Source organism: Triturus cristatus, chromosome 9 (assembly GCF_964204655.1).
Source record: "Triturus cristatus chromosome 9, aTriCri1.1, whole genome shotgun sequence".
In the NCBI taxonomy this organism is placed as follows: Eukaryota; Metazoa; Chordata; class Amphibia; order Caudata; family Salamandridae; genus Triturus; species Triturus cristatus.
This window is the reverse complement of record NC_140592.1, coordinates 1,133,314,291-1,133,336,853: the sequence shown is the minus strand read 5'-3', so window position 1 is coordinate 1,133,336,853 and position 22,563 is coordinate 1,133,314,291. Positions and strand designations below refer to the sequence as shown.

The window sequence follows — 22,563 nt, the reverse complement described above, 5'->3', positions numbered from 1 at the left end:
GTCTGGTCTACCTCTGTAGTTGCGCCTAGTACGCACTCCTCTTCCTCTCCTAGGCACCGTCAATAACTCTCTTCTGGCTCACTCTCATCGCGTTGCAGCCAATACTGCGAAATGGCATCAGCGCGCGGTAGCTTTGTTACCTGTTCTTCGTTGTAGAATCCGGTCTCATTACTGTATCGTTGAGGATTTACATTCTGTGGAAAAGGTGGCTTTGGCACCTGACACTGTTGGGTAACAACCTGCTGCTGTCGCGGCAGTTGGCAACTCACCTCATTCTGCACCTGTGGATTTAATGATGAATTATCACCATTAGCTTTCGATGGCAATTTACACTCGGATTTCCAATGCCCTAATTTTCCGCAATTATGACATGGCCATTTCTTTTTAGCTTCCTCTATGCTAATCTGGCCTTTTCCTTTTCCAATATTAGGCTTTTGTTTTACCAGCCCTATTCCATTAGCTAGTTCGATTAACTGGGCTTCTTGTCGCTCTGCTACCTTAACCTGTGCCGACATTGCCTTTTCTTTCAACTTACGCTGCTTGGCTTCAATTTCATCACTAAAATATTTTGCATGTCGTAACACTTCGTCTATCTTTTTGTTTTGCCAATCTCCTGTATCCTGTTTAATCATTTCACTAACTTCAGGCCTTAAACCATACACAAATCTGTCCACAAAATGACTCAAATCTTTTTCACTTAATTTCTCGTCTCCGCTGTATTGTTTAAAAGCCAACAATAATCTTTTGTAATATGCATGCACTGATTCCTTCGCCTCCTGGTGAGTTCTGACAAACTTTACCCAGTCTGTTTCTTTCGGAGGTACTTTATTTTTCAAAAAGGTAATTACCTGATCATATTTTTTCATCACTTCTGGATCGGGGGCTCCTGTTTTAGGATCCCTAGGATGCTCTTGTGTTGGCCAGTCTATTGTAATCTTACATTCTGCCCATAAATCTGCAGGCACAATTATATCAAAGAGACCATTCAGATCTATCCACAACACCTTTGAAAGTTTGACAAACCTTTCTACCTGTCGGTACCATTCAACTGGTTTTTCTCTTAACCTTGGAAAATCATTTGTAAATGACAAAATATCCTGTCTAGTCAATGGAACATGTACATATCCTCCTCCAGGAATTTCTCTCATGGGACATTCTGTTACAACTGGCTCTTTTTCTCTCACTGGGAAAGCCAGAGAGGCCTTGTCTGTAGTTTCCTCCCTCCTTCTAAACCATCTTCTTTTCCATCGATCCACATCACCCCGTTTTCATAACAATTTAATTTGAGTCAATCTCCCTGCAGTATTCAAGTTTTCAATATCCTTTTCAGAAAAATCTACCATGTATGGCTTCTGTAATGACATTATTTTTTCAAAATCGATTCCCATTTCACTCGCTGTTTCTTCTAACTTTTCATGCAAAGTCCTTGCTCTCCAAGTTATGCTTTTACATAAAAACATTAACTCCTCATCTTGGTATGCTTTTAATTTTTCAGTTGGAATTGTTCCCACAATGAACTCTTCTAAAGTCACTTTTAATTTTGCGACATCTAAAGGTTGTGGTTCTGTATCTTTTTTCTGTAAACTTCTTAACCAATCACTTAATTCTTCCGATGTTGGAACTACAGGGGTTGTCTCTATTCTCATTTTATCTGTCATTCTCTCTGGGGTTTCTGTTGCTGATTCTGTTGCCATAGGTATCTTATTCGCTGGACTTTGATTTACAGTTAAATTTTTAGGGTACTTAATCCTGATATTCCTGCAGTAACTTTCCATTCATTTTCTCCTGAACTACTCCTTTCTTTCTCCTTTTGCATACTGCAATTATATGGGACTGTTAAACAATGCTCACTATCTTTTTGTTTATCAAAAACGAGTATCACTTGTCCTATAGTTACAGGCACAGTCAGTGCTTCCATATTCTTATTTAATTCTCTAATCTTTTCCGTTAATTCCAGTGCAGTTCTAGCTAGCTATGCCGATTTTTCGTTTTCAGTCCTTACGGTCTGTGGCATTTCTGAATCTTTAAATGGATTATTTTTCCCAAAATTAGGTGGCATTTGTTCAAAATTTTTATTCATTACAGTTCCCTTTGCCGGTGCACTTGGCGTCACCAACGCAGAATCCTGTTGATATGGAGGTGTTTTTTTTATAAAACATGTCCTCTAGCACTTCATCTTCGGATTCACTCACTCCATATCTGTAACCTTCTGACCCTGTGTTATTTCTCTTTTCTGTGCATTTTCTACCACTCATCTCTCCAGCATTTCTCAGAGGAAATATACCATCAGTCATATTCGCATTTCGCCATCTTCTCATCCTGTCATCATGACTTTCTTGACCACAATGTCTACCAAATATGTAATTATACCTTCTCCCACTCCTATGCCTTTCTCTCTCATACATCTCTTCTTCCCATTCAGTCAAAGCCTCGAATTGAGTAGGTCTGGATTTTGGTTCTAGCCTCATCATTCTGTCTCTTAAATTTCGTAATACTGCCAAACTAAATGAACCATTTTCCGGAAATGCTAATACTCCATCCTCTTTGGTATACTTTGCCCAATTTTCCAACCAAATACATGTATGATAACCATATTTTGCTACCACAAAAGATGCAGGCGTTTTCGGTGGAGGAAGTATCTGCCCTTCCCTAGTTACAATCTGCTTATCCTTTTTAAATAGGTCTTTGATTTTTCCAAGTCATGATTTTTTCTCTTTCTCGGGTGGATCGTAGTACATCATTTTTATTTTCAAAAGTTCTTAATCAACTAAGCTTTGCAAATCAATTCTTCCCGGCTTCTCCGTATTCTGACCAATCCCAGGGCTACTCACACTAACGCACCAATCCTGTGCGTCTACGTCACTCTGGTAATTCTCCAATCCCAGCGCAACTCACACTAACGCACCAATCCTGTGCGTCTACGTCACTCTGATAATTCTCCACTCCCAGCGCATCTCACACTAACGCACCAATCAGTGAAAGCTTTGTCTTTCTGCAACTGACCAATCCCAGCGTGGTCTTTCTGACGTCAGCTTTTTTCACTACGCCTGCTCTTGCTGACCCCTCCTTTACAAAATTTTATCTGCAAACTTTTCTTACCTTTTCTTTAATCAAAATCTGATAGTAACAACGTAAAACATCTCCATTGCCTGTTTCGCTAAACCAAAGAGATAGCTTTGTTCATTTACACAAGAATTCTGTCTTTCCAGTAGGCAGCGCTTACCTCTACCCTACCACAGAATTTTCCGTTACGCCGATAAAGTAGCACTTCCCTCTTCCTTACCCTTCTATCAAGCAAAAGAAAAACCTGTTTCTCTGGGGATAAAACACATGTGGAGACTACAATGCTCCTGAGAATTAAGGCCAGAGTTTCACAAGAGAACCTATTACCATTCCACTCACACACATTCATACAGAGATTTCCCTAACATAACACAAGTCCGTGTTATTACAATTCTTGATACCATACAATGTTCAATTCCATATGACTTCTCTTGCCACATAAATCCACTCCCTACTTCCCTGAAGCTTCAAATTTCCAACTACACTTAACATAAACAATACTCAACATAAAGTGTTAAACATAAATCGATAATCACCAAACCAATACAATAATAACCATCAATCTGCTACCAAAAAACTGTTGCAGTGCCGTGGAAAAGATTTTTATATTCTCCCTATGTCACAGATTCTTAATCACAACAACTCATCCATACACTCATTCATTGGTGGGGCCCATAACACCAATACACACTCGTCATTCAATAATCTCACTCGAATCTGTACACAGGAGAAAAGCGCTGGACATGTGGGTACCTTATTACCTATCAGGATTAATTTGCTTTACATTATATAAATTTTATACATATACCTCTTCAGAATCCTGACCTTAACATCAAGGCACTACACCACTTGATCGATGGACCAATTAGTTGGACTGGTTGATGGTGAATTAGAGAAAACTAAAACACAATTAAAGCCTAGGAAACATTTGGTATTTTCTGTAATTAATTAAAGAACCACAAACTCATTTCTTATTATTTCAATTTTGTTTATCTAATAATACATTTCTTTAAGTTTGCATTTATTTAGCTCATAATGAAAATTTTAGTTTTATTTAAAGAGAAATCAAACATTTAGTAAATAAACATGAATTTAGAAAAATGCAGTCAATTAATTACCAATTTGCAAATGAAGACTGCTCCTGATCAAAAAGAGAGTTATACGCATTCTCAGGTATAATCCCCAGGACAGGCTGTCTGACCTACACCGAGGGATCAAACCATCAGGCAAATTATATGATACACCGCAAATCTCGTTTCCCAAATGCCAACAAGCCCAATGCAAACTAATGCCTCGAACGATCGGGAACAAAACCCAAAGAGCTCTTTCCCAATGACAGATGAGGGCCATTTTATACCCTCTTTCCCCTTACTTCATACAAAATTTTGCGACAATTAGGGGCAGAGAAAATGTTCTGATTGGACAGTTCGGGGTTATCTGCAGGTTATTAAAAGTTTCCCAGGGCAAAACTGGTTCTTCATGATGACTTGGCATAGGAAGGCACAAATTTATTACGTTTCATCCTGGTTCCCAGGCGAGAGCAGCGAATGTAACTCTTCCAAAGTGAAGAAGTTGTATTACACAGGTTTTTTATTGTCCTTTCCGCTGTTCCCACATAGTCATCTGTTGGCAGGCGAACAAGTTCCTATCCTTGACAGGGAACACAGTGTCAAGAGTTCGGGACATTTAGAGATCTCCAGAGCCATCCGGACATGCGCAGAAATCATCGCGCTCACATGGTGGCATCTGCTTCAGAGAACGCCATCTTGGGTACTGCGGCCTAGTAGGCGCGAATGCCAACTTAAGCAAAAATAGACATAACAGTAATTACAATATAGAAATGAAGATTCTGATGTTTAAACCCACACTAATCCCAATGTATATTAGTAGTTTCCTAGCCGTAGCAACATTTAAAGCGATAATACTTAACATTTGATGATTTTAAAAGCACAAACAATCACAAAGCAACATATTCATGCAATTTTCTATTTCACCACAATCTATGATTAGTTTGCGTATCATAGTTAATTAATTAATTGTTCTGCCATGCAATTAGCATTTTAGTCCCACATGTATCTCGTGTTTATCAAGGTGCAAAGTTGATTAATACGTTTTAACTGCAAACAGGTTATTGCAAATTAAAATTAGAATGATTACGTAATTAATTTCATGCAAATTAGAGGAGGTATACAAATGTTTTGTTTTACCTGCTCCATCAATACGAACCTAGGCATATGTCAAGACCAGAGACTCACAATGAAAGAGCAAGTTACAACCACTGTGGGCTCATGTTTCTATATGTAAGCCTCCTACATAGGGTATTTCCCTTTCTCCCCCTTACCGTACGTAAAACACTCATCAAAGCACTGGGGAGAAGCTGCCTGGACTACTGTAATGCCCTTTTGATTTCAGCTGGTGAGTCGTCTTAAATTAGACTTCAGGTAGTTGAATACACTGCGGCTCGTCTTGTCTCTAACTCTCCTACCAGAACAGCCTCTCTCCCGCTATTGCAATGTCTACACTGGCTTCCAATACACAAGAGGGTTAGATTTAAGATATGTTGAATTGTGCACAAAGCACCAAATGGTAGAGGCCCTTTATCTAGCAGAAACATTTAGTCAATACCAGCCACTCAGACCTCTTCGCTCAGGAACAAAATCCTTGCTCTTTGTTCCGCGTTTTAAGAAATCTTGCTTGGGTGGGAAGCCTTCTTCCACCTAGCCCCCTATTACTGGAATCACCTCCAGTGACTGCTGCACCTCCGTAGCGCGGAGATACCCCTTTGGGGGTGATTCGGACACTTTACAAATTAATAAAATAAAATAAATCTTTGCTAAAACGAAATTCTAAAGGAAACTTAGGCACAAACTGAGGCCTGGGGAGTGGAACAATTCTGTTTGGAAAAAAATGTCAATACGGTTCCAAAGTAAACAATGCCCCCAATTCCCCAATCCTTCTAGTTGAAGAAATATTTATAAAAAATACCACTTTATAAGTCAAAATTTAAATTCTACTTTATCTAGGGTTTGTAACGGGGATTCCTGTAAATCTCGTAATTTCAATGGTAAATCCCAGGATAGAATTGGGCAGTGAATTATTGATCTTTTTAGTAAAAAAAACTCTTCAACAGCCTTGCCACCAAAGGGTATATATTTTCTAGCTGAGGACTTCTGTATACCCTTGCTGCTGCTGCCGCCCATCGGACATGAAGAGTAGATGTTACTAACCTGACCAAAAAATACATAATTTAAAAAATCTAGAACATTTATGGATTCTACTGTTAAACTACATCACCTGTGAAATGAACCCTAGTGACATGAGTAGGATTTTTAAGTAGATGGCTGTCTAGACTGCCGAATCATTTCTGCTACCTGTATGTACCAACCTATTGTTAGCAAATTCAACCTATCAATAGCCATGCCCCCCCCTCTGAGGGAGCTGGGATTCTCTCAGGGGTAAAGCTTTATTGGAATCACCCAAAGAGGTTGGTGTGACAGCTGTAATAGCGGAGGAAATCAAGGATGCCTTTTCCAGCCTGATACTCCCAGCAGACTAAAGGCGTTGTCTTCCCTGACCTTCTGTAACATTTACGGAATCATGTGGATGGACGGAAAAGCTTAAATCAGGACCCTGGGCCACTTGAATTACATCGCATCCACCCTCCATGTTTCTAGGCAGGGCATAATTGTGCAAACACAAGGGAGCAGAGCATTCTCCTAGATGCCACAAGGTCTATCGTCAGTACCCCAAACCTCTTCACTAATTTCTGGACTACACTCTGTGTCAATGACCCCTTCTAAGAGAGCTCATTGGAGGAATGGTCCAATTCTCTTTCCCCAGAAGATAAAGTGCCTTTAAAACCAGCAAGTTACCTTCAACCCACTAACAGATTTCCTGTGCCAGAATGGTAACCCTAGAGAGAGACTATTTTGGTTGACAATGTAAACACCCGGTAAACGCCTGGAAAGACCCAAATCATGGTCCGCAGGACAACTGAGACAAGCAATGTGTTACACATCTCCCCACCCCTCGAGCGACAAACGAGATATTTACCGTTCCAGTCTCACCTCGAGGTGGTGGGGGCGATTCCGGGCGCGTCGGTGCCGAGGAACTCTGGTGGTGGCCGGTCGGGTGGTGGAGTCGGGACGGAGAGGTTGCGGCGGCGAGGAGCCTGGAGGCAAACAGGCGCGGCGGCGCCAAACGAACTACAACTCCCGTGACACTTTGCGGTACCTCCGCAAGCCTTCCCGGTCACGTGAGGACCAGCCGGAAGAGGAATACGGCATAAAAACGTCATCCAGTCTTCCGAGCGCTGCTGGTTATTCCTTTTCGAGGCAGGCTTGGACACGAAGCATTGTCCTGCTTACGACCCGTGTAGGGTAAGGGTGCACCTGCACCACTCTAGAATCTTGAAGCGGTGTTCCGTTTCTTCAACCCTGAAAGTGGAAATTCCTTTATGTTTGGCAGATAGTATTTTCCGCCGTTCCGGTGGGGAACCCTGCACTTGTTATTCTTTATATGTTAATTGGGTGCTAAGTTCTGGGACCTTGAGACACTGTGCATTGCTCACCCATTGTGGGCTATTAGGTGTTTAGGCGTGCAGGACTACTTACAGTGCCACAAAGCCTTGTGTGGGTGTATTGGATACCTTGCTATGTAATCAAAAGACGTATTTTGATTCCACTCTTTATGTTTTAACAGGGGGTTTAAGAGGCGGCCTACTGCTCTTCCCCTGTGAGGTGAAGCACTACAATTCTTATGGTGTGTATGGTTGTAGGTGTGAAGGATGTTGGTGACACATTGAGCAAAAGCGTGATATGGTATGTGTTTCATGGTGCCTTTCTTTCCATCATTAGAGCCTCAACTATTGCACAGACCTGTGTTCATATTTATATTGGTTCCAGGACGGTTACACCTGGGGAAAGCTGTTCTTAGTTTCTTTACAGGTATGGGTCACTCACAGGTTTAGATTAAACAAACCGTAACCAAATCGGTGGCTAAAATGTTGAGTGTCTTTTCCTTTTCAGATCTCCCTCCCTGCTGTTCCCATCCTTTCCTTCCCCCGCTTGACCATCCCACTCTCCTGTGCTTTTATAGCATTCAGGGTTGGGGCTGTCGAGAGGTGGACCCCCTTTGGCATCGATCCGCTCCCGAGGAATCATCGAGCTGACACAATGGGGGAAGAGGGTTTGAACCAAAGTCCTCTGTCAATCTCTCTGTTTAGGTCTAGCCTGGGCAGCACATGTGCTGCTCTGTGAGACATGCTGTATTGACTTGAAGCCCCTCCCCCTCTCCGCCCATATTTTTCATTGGCTTGTGTCACTGTCCTTCATAAATGCTGGCTTCTGATTCATTAATTGGCTTGTTAGTTCCTCCTTAGTACCGCCTTGTCTTCATTTGTAACCTCCCATGAAGACTGGCCCTATTACTTCTGTTGTTACACAGTAAGTCTTATTAGTTCAAGCCTGGGCAGCGCATGCGCTGCTCTGCGAGGCATGCTGTATTGAGGAATGGCATAAAAGCTCCGCCCATTTCCCCGCCCATCTTTTCAGTTGGCTCCTGTTACTGTCCTTGCAAAATGGATGCTTTTTATTTGTGAATAGGCTTAGTAGTCCCTCCTTAGTACTGCCTTGTCTGCATTTGTAACCTTCCATAACAACTGGACTTTTTACTTGTGTTGTTACACGGTCTGCTTCATAAGTGGCTGAGCACTATTTTCTTTAATGAATAATGCAGGACAATGGCGGCCAATTTTTGAATTTGCAGCGCGCCCACACAGCACTCGTGGGACAATGGCGGCCGCTTCTTGTATATGGAGCACGCTATGCGTGCTTTCACTTTAATAGTGACTGCCCCCTACACAGCACTCATGGGTGCTTCTTGTATATGGAGCGTGCTATGCGCGCTTTCACTTTAATAGTGGCTGCCCCTACACAGCAGTCGCGGGACAATGGCAGCTGCTTCTTGTAAATGCAGCAGAACGCTATGCGCGCCTTCACTTTAATAGTGGCTGCCCCCACACAGCACTAGCGGGAAAATGGCCACTGCTTCTTGATTTGCAGCACACCATGCACGCATTCACTTTAACAAGCATTTGCAATGCAATAGGTCTCAGATTTCTGAGATTTTGAGCTATTGATATTGTAAATGACAATTCCTTTTATTTATGTTTTTAAAAAACTGCAATAATAAAAAGCAATGTCATTTACAATACCAATAGGTCAACATTTTGAAAATGCGAGACCTATTACATTGCAAATGCTTGTTTAGTCTGTAATCATATTTTTATTCAATGAGTTCCTCCTACTGCAGGACATGCTTTTCTGCAACATTCAGCGCTGTAGTGTTGTCTCCGTCTGGGCTGGACCATGTACTGTGAGGGTCCCCAGGCGGTGTTTAGGCCAAAACCCCCCTGAACGTGTGTGTAGTGGAAACGCCCGACGTCCCCTCGGACGGCGTGCTAATTACGGCAATAAATAGCCCGGAGCACTGGGCGTGGCAGGGATTATACTGGCCACTACATTCACAACACGTGTGGCGTGACCTTATTACTAGGCCTTAGGTCACATCACGACATTGGCGATGAGGTGGTCTCGCCCACCCCATCGCGTGCGCTGCCTCCCTCCGATCACACTCTTGCCTAAGGAGCGGATCGGCGCATGCCCTGCCGCCCTGCTGCCTCCGTCACCGGCAAGGCTGTGCAACCCCTCGCCGGCGCTGCTCCTGCACGTGTGCCCCCTGCTGCCTCGGGGCCGCTGACACCCTGCCCAGCCTTCCTGGCTGCCTCATCGGTCGGGCCGTGCCCACCCAGCCCTCGTACCTGCTTCCTGCCGGCCTGGACGCCTGCCGGGTGTGCGGAGCCGGCACACGCGGAGCCCCGGGACGAGCTTGCCGGTCCTCACGCTTCTCGCGTGCAACGCGAGACCCGAGCCTGCCGTTTCTCACGCATCTCGCGTGCAACGAAGAACCCGAGCCTGCCGTTTCTCACGCATCTCACGTGAGGCGCCGATTCATTGGTTGGAAGCCCCCAGGTTGCCCTCCATTTTGCAAGCGTGTGCCTGTCGACGCCAAGGAAACAGCAAGGTGGCCCACCCGGGAGGGTAAGACAGCTGGAACCGTTACCCAGCACCTCTGCCAGCAGTGACATGGACGACGATGAAGCGGATGTGGCCTAAGTCCATGTCGTGCGGATGCTCAACATCCTGGCAGCCACGCCGTCCGCAGAACCCATGTGCACATTCACGGTACAAGACCAGGCCGTAGCTGCCTTGATTGACATCGGCGCGTCAATTAACCTGATGGCTGCCAGTGTATACCAGACCCTGAAAAACGCACCGACACTCAATCCGACTAGGGTGCAAGTATACGCCTACGGCACCAGTCGCCCGCTACGCCTGTGCGGGGTGTTCAGGACGGACCTGTCCCACGACGCCACTCGGCTACAAACCAAAATCTACGTGTCACAAGAAGGAGCTGGGTTCCTGCTCGGCTGCCGAACGGCCCAAGACCTCGGGCTGATCCACTTTGCACTCACAGTCCAAACCCGCAATTTGGACCAACTAGCACTGGAACATGCGTCACTATTTGAAGGAATTGGATGTCTGAAGGGACCCGCCGTTCACCTCCATATAGACAAGTCAGTCGCCCCGGTGGCCCTCCGGCACAGACGCATTGCGTTCCACCTACGGCCCAAGGTTGAAGCGGAACTACGGACACTCGAGCGGGCGGGAATTATCGAAAGGGTGAGCGGGCCCACTCCAAGGGTGTCGCCCATCGTGGTAGCCAAGAAGCCGAAACAGCCGGACGTAGTGCGGATTTGCGTTGACATGCGTATCCCCAACCTCGCCATCAAGCGCGAGCGCCACCTGACACCGACCATAGACGACATAGTTGGAGAGTTGTCTGGCTCAAAATGGTTCTCTAAAATGGACCTAAGATCGGGGTATCACCAAATTCCCCTACACCCGGACTCCCGCCCAATCACCACCTTCTCCACGCACGCCGGCCTCTGGCGATATACCGGGCTGAACTTTGGGATATCGAGCGCGGCGGAGGTGTTCCAGAACATTATTCAGAACGTCCTTCAAGGGCTGGATGGTGTCTTGAATGTCAGTGACGACATTCTAGTCCACGCCCCGACCCTGGACGAACACATCTGACGCCTCCGGGCAGTGTTTACGCAGCTTCAGGAGCGAGGGCTGACCCTCCACAAGGAAAAATGCGACTTCCTACGTAAGGACATTAGTTTTTTTGGCTACAGATTCTCTGACCAGGGAATAGGCCTGGATCCGGAAAAGGTCAAAGACATCCACGCAGCCCCCGCGCCTACGTCGGTGACGGCCGTTCGCAGTTTTCTCGGGATGGTCACCTACTGCGGGAGGTTTATCAAGGACCTGTCCGACCTCACTGGCCCTCTCCGCGACCTCACAAAAGCCTCTGCCACCTGGGAGTGGGGTCCGGATCAGCAGGAGTCGTTCCAGAAAACCAAGGCGGCGCTCTCAGCCGACACGACCCTGGCCTACTTCGATCCCCGGAATGAGTCACAACTCGTGGTGGACGCCAGCCTGACAGGCCTCGGAGCCGTGCTAGCCCAACAGCAAAGGTGCGGAGAATGGGCCCCCGTCGCGTATGCGAGCTGAACCCTCACCCCGACGGAGCAGCATTACTCGCAGATTGAGAAGGAGGCCATCGCCATCCTGTGGGGGTGTCGGCACTTCCACATTTATCTGTATGGACACCCCTTTGTGGTAATCACGGATCACAAACCCCTCATCCCGCTGTTCCAAGGCTCCTCATCACGTCCTCCTCCTCGGATCGAAAAGTGGGTACTCCAACTCCAGGAATTCCAGTTCACCGTGAAATACCGACCAGGCGCCCGCAATCCAGCCGACTTCCTATCCAGACACGCCCGCCCGGCTACCGACTCGGAAGCCACGGAAGCCGCGGCCACAGAAGAATACATCCGGATGATCGTGGAAAGGTCCAGACCTCTACCGATATCATTGGAGGAAGTGGCGTGAGCAACCAAAGATGACGACTGTCTGCAGATTGCCATCCAAGCCGTCGCGTCGGGAACCTGGAAGCCACTCCAAAGCCTGTCGTCTTTTCGCACGCCTGAGGCCCAAACCTCACTGAAGGCACTTCACCAGGTCAGGAACGAACTATCCGTGTCTCCGGAGGGATGCCTCCTGAGAGGTCCCCGCCTGGTGCTGCCTAGCAGTCTCACCCAGCAGGCCGCCCTCCTGGCGCATGGCGCGCACCAAGGCATCGTCAAGTCAAAAACCCGCCTAAGGAGCAAGCTCTGGTTCCCAGTCCTCGACAAGGTAGTAGAGAACACGATCCAGCGGTGTCCTGTGTGTTTGGCGACCAGCCTACCCAACCCTCCGGCGCCAGTGATCACTGAGGAAGGCCCAACCTCGCCATGGGTGCGAGCCAGTGCTGACTTCGGCAGTCTACCCGGGGGAAGATACATGCTTGTGGTAGTGGATGATTTCTCGCGGTACCCCGAGGTGGAAATCCTACCCTCAACAGCTGCAACCGAAGTAATCCCCAAGCTGGAGAAAATAATTGCCACCCACGGCCTCCTAGGTGAACTGCGCACGGACACTGGTCCACCGTTCAACGGGGCTGAGCTGGCCGAGTACCTACAGTCCCACCGCATCAAGCACCGACACATAACCCCTAGGTGGCCGCAAGCTAACGGAGAGGTCGAGAGGCTGATGAGGACTCTAAACAAGACCATTCAGATCGCACTAGCGGATGGCCACGGCCTGGAACTCGCCCTCTACCAATTCCTGCGCGAATACAGGCCGATGCCCCACTGCACCGGGCAATCAAGGACACCATCCCGCACCACCCCACGTGGGAGTCATCGCCAAGCCCGTCTAACCGTTCCATGGAGAACAGAACAAAGAACAATCGGGAAGCGTCCCGGAAGAGGAGAGACGCTGACAGCCCGATCCAAGTTGACGACAAGGTGCTAGTGAAGGATCGCCACCCAGGCGGGACATTCCGCCTACCATTCGAGCTAGACCCTTGGACAGTCATAAATGTCAACGTACCCTGGTCACGGCAGTCAGAGATGGAGAAGAGGTCACTAGAAACGTGTCGTTCTTTAAAAAGGTCCTGCAGGAAGCCGAAGAAGATCTTCCGGAACCAGGAGACCACCGTCCAGCGTCACCCCCAGGCCCTCGGGAACAGACAGAGGAGGAGGGCCCCCGCACGACAGAGAACACAGGGAATGGCTCGACCCGGCAAGCCCACGGAGCGAAAGCACCACCAGGGACGCAGAGCCGCCCACAGACGGCCGGTGCGGATGGTTCCGAAGACCTGTTTCAGACCCCGCCGGACAGGCACAGCCAGAGCAAGTACTATCTACGCCCCTGCCCGCAGCCATCCCAGAAGTATCGAGACTTTGTGGCCCGCTGTCAAATGCGGAAGTGAGAGCAGGCTGCGCCCCCGCCAAGTCCAAGTAAGACTGTTCTGTTTGTTGTGTGTGTGAGACTCTCCAGTATTTGCTATGATGTTACGCCGCCACATGCGGTGTTGTTTGGTTTTCGCACCTCTAGGTAAAGGAGGAATGTAGTGTTGTCTCCGTCTGGGCTGGACCATGTACTGTGAGGGTCCCAGGCGGTGTTTAGGCCAAAACCCCCCTGAACGTGTGTGTAGTGGAAACGCCCGACGTCCCCTCGGACGGCGTGCTAATTACGGCAATAAATAGCCCGGAGCACTGGGCGAGGCAGGGATTATACTGGCCACTACATTCAAAACACGTGTGGCGTGACCTTATTACTAGGCCTTAGGTCACATCACGACAAGCGCCATGTGCGCTTACACTTTCCAAGCAGCCCGGGACAATGGCGTGTGCTTCTTTGAAATAAAATGGGTCTCGCATTTACAAGAGCTTGAGCTTTTGACAATGTAAATGACAATGTCTTTTATTTATATGTTAATTATCAAAACAGATAAATTAAAGGCATGGTCATTTACAATGACAATAGTTTAAACTGTCGCGAATGCGAGACCTATTGCATTGCAAATGCTTGTTATGTATACCGAAAGAGGTATTGTCTCACGCCAAAGAACTAAAACAGTGATACACAACCGTTCATCAGAAACTGCAACACTTGAAAAGTAATCGTGTGTGTCAAAAGTTATAAATCGAAGCTGCCACAAAACGTTGCTGAGCACAGCTAAAATAACTGCCGATCTCCCCTCAAAGATTAGCCATTTTGAAGCGGGATATTTTATGTGCAATTTAATAGAAATAATGCGTAATCCCTAACATACACGGTTAAGAAAAAACAATATTGTCTAATATGCTATGGATTAAAGGTGAATATTTCACACAAACTGATAATATACTATTTAATAAAAAAAGTTGATAATATTAAGTAGATGAATGCTTCTATAATAGCATGCAATTACTTAAATATTGGAGTATGTGTAAAATATTGTAGCAGTATTCAATCCTTGTGAGTAAGTTTAGTACAAGTAAAATAAAAATATATATAGCTGTATCACCGAACCAAGAGTCCGCCTCCTTAATCACAAAGAATCCAGGGAGGGGCTCTATTTATTTCACTCTTGTTGTCCGTCCTCTATCTTTGAAAGCGAAGCAAGATGGCAGCAACCGAACCGCAGCGGGAGTGGAGCGAGGAGCAGCTGAAAAATGACGACCTACCCAAGAAGGACCTCATTAAGTTCCTACAGGATCACGGCTCAGAATCGGTAGTTCCATGGCGGGGGGCTGAGCGAATTGGGGAGAGTGTGAAGACGGCTTCGCTGTGTAGCGCACGAGCCTTGCTTGGCCTGTATGACGGGACTCCAGGAGCGAGCCAAGTCTAGGGGTAAAATTATACTCGCCTCGTGTGAGTGTAAGAACGTCGCCACAGCCTCGTGTGAGTGTAAGAACGTCGTCGCCATGTGGCGCTTGACAGTCCGTGTATGATAGGAAGTTGGGACATTCTGTAGGGAGTCTAGAGGTAAAGTCGTCTCTCACGTGGCGGCAATTGGGGGGGAAAAAAGAAGAGTGGGAGGATGAATTATTTTATTTATGTATTTTTGCAGTTTTACATAACGTATACTCACCCCAATAGGATTCTAGCTATTTACCAGAACACCGGTTTTATTTAACTGTCAGATTAATGTTTTTAGACGGGTAGATTAAGTAATCTACATAACATCACCAGATGTTGAGCCAACGCCAGGACTCGAACTCCAGTTTCAAAGTCTGTAACTCTGTCCCTAACGCATCCTCCTCCAGTGATATAGGGCATAAAGTGTGAGGCTGCCGATGGTTGGGGAGTGTGATAATTCTGGCATAGTTTAGGGATGTGGGGGTATTCTCTCCTCGTTCAGCAAAGAGGTGGTATCATCGGTGTGACTGATGTTACAGAGAGGCAGGGGACATCGGTAGGAGCAGCTCCTGTCCGTAGAAAAAAGTTAAATTTGTTATTTTAATTATGTTTGAGGCTCCCTGTTTTCCGTTTTTACTGTTTTAAATGGATCAACACGGATAGAAAAATATTTATTTTCCTGTCTTTATTTATTTTTAAATGTGGATAAAAACAAAAATGTAGTTTATTTTTGAATGAGTATAAATACACTGAAAGAGAGATCCAGAGTAAACGACGGGCAAGAGCAACAGCAAAGTACAACTGCTGTTCTGACCATTCCACATGCCCCCATTCTAGTATGGAACAATGGTAGTGGTGGCATGTGCTGACATTCAAAGGAAAACTTGTATTTAAAGATACACCAACATCATAGTGCCAATGTACAGAACCCAACAACTCTGCCATGACTACCAGGCCAATCAATAGCTGTGCGTAATGACTGGTTAGGGGGTTAAAATAAAGGAATTTTTAGTAAAGAGCCTTAAAAAGAAGAAGAAATGCACAGCCTTGCTACTAAAATTTGTTTTCTAATAGGTACTCATTTTAACAACTGAATGTCTTTATATCACTGAAATCTGTCAGTGGTTCAGACATAAGTGCACATTTAGTCGGTTAAATAAATGTAGAAATATTCTCGTTGTAGCTTCGTTTTTTCACATAACCCCAACTAAATGTGGATAAATACAGATAAAATTAGTTAAAAAAAATATGGTTACCATAAAACCAGTATCCCTAATTATGTTATACATAAATCTCCCATCTTAACATTTTTAAAGAGACCAGATGAGAATTGTCTTTTGAGTTGTTCAACAGTATGTGATCCTGGACAAATCACAATCTCCCTATGCCGTGCATTTTTTTTTTTAACTAGTCAGGTTCTGTTGTAAGAGCTCTAATGCCGTTGGACCAACTTATGATATATAAAACTACATGGAGGAAGTAGCAGAAACTAAAAAAAAAAAAAAAAAGCGGATTCTTGTAAAATGCAGCAACTCTGAAGCTGCTTCAAAGTGTTGGGGTGGGGGTACAAAAGATACAGAGAGGGGAGAGGAGTTTTGTGAATAGAATAGAACAAACTGCAGAAGCCACTCTGGGTGGAGCTATCCCACCTAATAGCTAAGCACAGATGTTTACTCATCTAGAAAGAAAGGTGCCACCTCCTGTATACAGTAATAATTCAGCCCCAGGCGATGGGGTTCTGGGGGCCTCAAGAAGACTTGAGGGGAGCACCCTCCCCCATCACAATACTGGGCTGATAACCGGTTATTTTTTATTTAAAAAAAATCCTCTGAATCCGCTCCCCAGTATAAAAAAAAAAATTGGGCAGAGGGTCCGGCAGCCACATCTTTGTTGACGTGGTGGTAGTAAATTAGATCTGGAGGCTCTGCAGATCCTCTGCGGCATGAAATATACATACATTTTGAACCTTACTTTTGCCAAAACTACTGAACAAGTTTACACAAAAGTATGCTTTCTGGGCTGAAATCTAGCTTTCTGCTAAATTTGGTGTAGTTCCGTTCAGTCGTTTTTACTAGCTGTATCTAATTTTCCTATAGAAAATTGCATGGGTAAATTGCCTTTTGGGACCCTCCTTTTCCTTTCCCCTGCTTTAATGGATCACCCTGAAACTTTGCAGGAAGAAACTGAGGTGGATTAGACTTTGTTTACATTTTTTATTAAAGAAAGCTTTGTGAAGATTTGCCAAACTGCATCAACCTTATAAACAAACCCAAAAATATACAGTTGAAGTGTGTTCCTAACTATAACTGCTACCCAGTGGTGACTGCCACTGGGTAGAGTGTGTGTATATAGATGGATAAATAGGAAAGGGTTTTTTTTTTTTCCTTAACTTTGGTGCCATTTGACAAATATTCACGAATTGTTCATAAAACAAAATGTTCTTCCAGCTCTGCTTCTTCCTGGAGTGTTTTGTGGTGACTGACAAGCAACAGCCCCCCCCCCACCTCCTCCAAAAAAGGAGGGGGGGAGATACTTGATGTATTTTCCCATAGGAAAATTGAACAGTGATGCTGCAAAAAGTGCAAAACTGGAATTGTACTAAATTTGGCAGAAGGCTTTGATCTTGGGCAAGTAAGTGTGCCTTTTGGGATTTGCTATAAGTCCCTTCAGTAGTTTTTGAGATATTAAGGTTAAAAAAACATTCAATATATCATGCTGCAGAGGCTCTGCGGAGCAGACTGAGTTTAAGAAGAGATCTGATTGACTGCCCAACATCAAAAATGTGGTGGCAGCCATCTCGGGACTCAGTCCCAAGCCCTGGAAAAATGGTTTAAAAAAAAAAAGTATATTGGGTAGGGATAGCCTGCCCCCTGTTGGGGGGGGGGGGGTTGCGGGGTATTGGACTGGCCCAGAATATTGCAGACACTTTGATGGATTTGTGAATCTGCAGCAAATGTAAATAAAAAAGCGTGCGCCCATGCATTAAAAAAACTGCCTACCTCCTCTGATGGGTGAGGGCCCAGGGGGCCAGTGCAATGGATTTATTGGAGGAGGTTGGCCATGTGACCCCCTGAGTCGCTTACTTGCCCCCTCCCCCCCCCAGGGACCCATCTGTGGGCTAAATGAATTAATGAGGGGAGGGGGAACCAGGCCTCCCTCCTCGAGCCTTGATGAGGCCCTGAGGATTCAAGCCTCTGTGGTGGTTTTTAAATGTAGGCCAGTGAGGTGTGCGTTGGGCCCTGCTCCCTGAGCCAAATTGGCTAAACCCACCCCAGGTTGTTAGTTCCCTGCACAGGAGAGTGTGGGTATACCAGTCAAAATGCTGCTCCCACCAGGTCAGTTGGAAAGGTGCCGGCTCCCACCAGTATGTTCCTTGCCAGGGAGCCAGTTGGGGCTGCAGGGGGCTGTGACTCATTTACAAACAAACGGAACCGGCTGGGCCTGTGGGGCTCTACCATCCTCCTGCCTGCATCTACCATCCTCCTGCCTGCATAAAAAAGGTGGTGTGTTCTGAACGGAATTATTCTTAAATTGGCTTGAAGGTAGAATTTTGCTTCAGCACAACTTTTTGTTTGATACACACTTGTTCATTACATTTTTGGGATGTCTACATTTCAGAATGTGTCGTCTGTGGCATCAAGGAGTTAAATGAACTCAGTAAATCTGCGAGTATGTCCGAAACACTTCAACCCCCGCCCCCCCCCCCCCCCTCTCAGAAGAAGCCTGCTAAAAAAAATCTGCATTTTCTTCTCGGATAAAATAAGCAAAATATATTCTCCCTTCAGTCTTAACACCATGACAGACCCAACTAACTGAGAACACTAGACTCCTCACCCAGAGGCTCCATCTAGGATAAGCAACTTCTCCCCTCTTAGAGGCAAAGGTCTTAAAAGCGATTTGGGGGGGGGAATCAGGATCTCCGCTAGACCCCTGCCCCCATTTCATCTTTGCCCGGATCGCAGCAGTCTTATGCCCCCACGTCACGCAGCTACTCAACAACTCTCTTAACACTGCCGCCTTACCTGGAAACAGACGGTAGTGACCCCCCCCCCTTGCTGAAGAAAGCAGGAACAAAGTCTTGGAGAGGCTGGTAAATAGTCAACTATCGAATTATTTAGAGTCTAACAAACTGTTAGACCCCCTCACAAACCGACCTCAAGGCCACTAACAGTACAGAGGCAACGTTTCTGACAGTCCTGGACAACATTTAGATCTCGGACTGATTGGGGGGAGCAGTAGCCCTGATATTGTTGGACCTGTCGGCAGCGTTCGACCCGGTCTCACACAACAGATTGCTGGAAATCCTGTATGAAAAGGGAATCTATTCCAAAGCCCTAGAGTGGCTCAGCTTGTTCCTGAGCAATAGAACACAAACTGTACAATTGGATAATTATTTTTATCCAAACCCAGCACCATCGGCTGTGGTGTCCCGCAGGGAGCATCTCTGGGCCCCACATTATTTAATGCCTGTGTCATCTTTGGCGAAAATCAGCAAAAAATGAGGTTTCAGTATTTGATCCTATGCGGATGACACACAGCTTTTGGTAGCTTTCGAGGAAAGGCCTGATGTTACCAAAGTAAAACTGCACAACTGCCTTTCAGAGATGGCACAATGGATGTCTGAACATTGTTTGAAACTAAATGCAGGGAAATCAGAAATCCTGCTCTTCGGAGGAGCCAACTTAATCTGGGATGCTACCTGGTGGCCACAAACCCTGGGAGATACCCAAGCAATGTGCAAAAAATCTAGGCATCATTGACCACACCCTTTCCATGAAGGACCATGTGCGGGCCCTGTGTGGAAGGGGCTTTGCAACTCAAACTACTAACCAGACTCTTTCCCTGGATCCCATTGGATCGTAGAAGAACAGTTACACAAGCCCTGCTTCTCAGTAAGCTCGATTATGGAAACGCCTTATTCATAGGCATGGCAGAGTACTTTACATGTCTGCAGGTGCTTCAAAATGCTGCAGCCAAACTGGTGTGCAGTACAGGTAGACTGAGCTCAGCATCAATGTGCATGAAAGATCTTCACTGGCTACCCATGAGACAAAGAACATTGTTTAAGCTACTCAGTCATACACATAAAGCACTGCATCAATGTGGCCCCAGAATACTACAGAATCAAATTGAATTCTACGTCCCCACAAGGAGCTTACAGTCACGCCATCAAGCGCTGGCCAGGACAAAGCGGATAAGGAAAGTGAGGGTAGGAGGACATTCATTCTCATATTTGGTGGCTAAGAAGGGGAACGAACTCCCCCAAGACCTACGCCTCACGACTGACTACTTAGCTTTTAGGAAAACACTTATCTGTTCCCCAAGGCCTAATATCCGGAAGGTCTTCTACCCCACCAGCAGCCCTTCCATGATTTCTCGCTACTTGGCGCTGTGATATCCCTTGGGATGAATGCCGCGCTCTATAAATAAATGATACCGTGACTGATAGTTCACTCTCCCAGATGAGGGTGACTGATTTTGGCAAAAAAAGAAATCTGCTTGGCAGAGGAAGATATTTTATCCATCATCAGGTGTGTGGATGTGTAGGTCAAGGCTAACTGACTGGCCCATCCTATCTGAATTTTTGTTGAGTGGTGAAGTGCGCTACGAACACTTATCACAAATCAGAAAAGTATGGCATCTAAAGGATAAATAAACTGCAACTCTTCTCCCCCCCCCCCCCCCCCCCCCCCAACCCAAGGGAGAATACCGGTATCCCAGAAGGACAGATGGTGCCTAAAGGCTATGCTCAGCTGGTTTGCTGGGCGTAGGGGCCTGTCCTCACTATGCTGGATCGAGCTAGATGCAGGGTTGTGTGCAGTGGACAATGAGGTTGCGTATAGAGTGTGGTCTGTGACAGTGAGCAACTTTCCATTCCCCTTTTTGCTTAGAGGCTAAATAGATCATTAAAAAAAACAATATAACTTTGTTAAAGAATAGTTTCAGTTAAGTACATGAAAGATCATGTTTGTTCAAAAAAACTAGATGTTTGTAAAAAATGAACTTTAGTTGGAGGGACATTATGTTTAGGATGCTGAATGTAAACGGTCAAATTCGAATGTGCAACTTATTGAGCACCTCAAATCGCATTTCAAGTCCTCTAGAGTTAATGGTGTGGTGGTTGACGACATGGTCCTTAAAGATGGCTGAAGCTCGCTGGATCGAATAACTGAATACTCCTAGGCAAAATGCAGCTGTGCATAATCAATGGCCATGTTCTGTAAGTGTAGCAGTCTGTTACACTGGACATGACAATTAACTATGCACAGTCATATTTTTGGCTATGGGCATTCTGACTTAAGCAGACTTTTATGCTCACTGAGATATTGAGAAGCTAATCGAGGCAGGAATTTTCTTTAGGTTCAACTGATTCTTTTTTTTGTATTTATTTATTGCGGCTTTTTTTTATTGGTGGGGAAAATTGTTTGTTTTGTTTAGCAAACATAGTCTTCAGAATACTGAGGCTAAACACCACTTAAAACAAAGTCCCCCAACCCCCCCGTAAGCCTGTGTACATGTCATACGTAGTGCTCATATAATGTTACAGAGAAGAAATACTGCTTTATTTCTGGTTGAAGAGGGAGTTGCTGAAATCTCTGGCTCCGGTGACTAGTGTGCACGTTTTTTTCCAAAAAAATAGGCAAGCCGAATAGGAATGTTTTGTTGCGTCTGGTACAGATTCGTTTTAGAGGGGGAAACCTCAAATGTTTGAAAGAAAGTTCACCAAATAAGCCAGGCAGATCTCACTGCTTCACTCGCCACCTTTTGCTCTTTTGGTCAACTGTAGTCCTGACACTTTTGAAAAGCACTAAATTATAGCTGTCAAGTGTGCCTGTGGTGTAAAGAGTGCCTGTTAATGTCAAACAGCAGGAAAATTCAAATAAAAGGGCAAGAAAGCAAATTTAAACGAGCCTTGTAACTGATTTAATTGTTTTGCTGATAACAGTAAAAAAAATAACCTGCTTGAACTTGAAGGCTTTTCTTTTTGTCAGATGCATCAGTGGGAACTGGCAACCGTTAGTGGAGAACAGTTATCACTGGTGTCGTAGATCCTATTGTGTTCCACATTGATAAGCAAGTTACTCCCATTAAGGACCGACTCTGAGAATAGCGACGCCAATAGGGTGGTAATGGGGTAGAATCTCTGATAATTCTAGCTCTTCTAGCAGGAATGTCTTTAATTACGGATGGGTAAGATTAGACAGTTACAATTAGGATCATGACAGTAAGCCAGACATTACACCCGCTGGGATAAAAATGCAACCCAAACTCCTTTATAGCATTCCGGCACTAAGTGATAGATTTCCAGTACCATGGGGGCTTGTGTATCGTCCAGAAATGCTTCTTGGTCTTAACTGTATAGTCTGTCCGCTCCTCCAACTCAAGCCTATGCTTACTTAGTACCACTTGCATAGGGATGCACAAGTAAAGGAGCGTTCCATTTAATGGCGTTAGGTCTCCTACCTCTGCATACAAGGCTAAAGCTGCTATCCTGCAGGGACAATCTCACTTAAAGTAGACATTGCAAATGCTTTCACTATTTTGAGGCAGTGTTTGGAGGGGATCAGTTAAGTCTCATTCTATACAAGTCTTCCTACTTTTAGTTTGGGATGACCAAAGATCAATCATTGGTCATGGGATA

General features: G+C 45.6%; 1 protein-coding gene across 1 annotated transcript in view; it reads left to right on the top strand.

Moving 5' to 3' along the window:
- Positions 1-14,605: 14,605 nt before the first annotated feature.
- Positions 14,606-22,563, top strand: part of FKBP3 (FKBP prolyl isomerase 3) — a 40,833-nt gene continuing 32,875 nt past the window's right edge. The window contains exon 1 of the mRNA XM_085627048.1: positions 14,606-14,793. Within this exon, the coding sequence (XP_085483174.1) occupies positions 14,686-14,793 (108 nt within the window). The 5' untranslated portion in view covers positions 14,606-14,685. The remainder of the gene's footprint in view (positions 14,794-22,563) is intronic.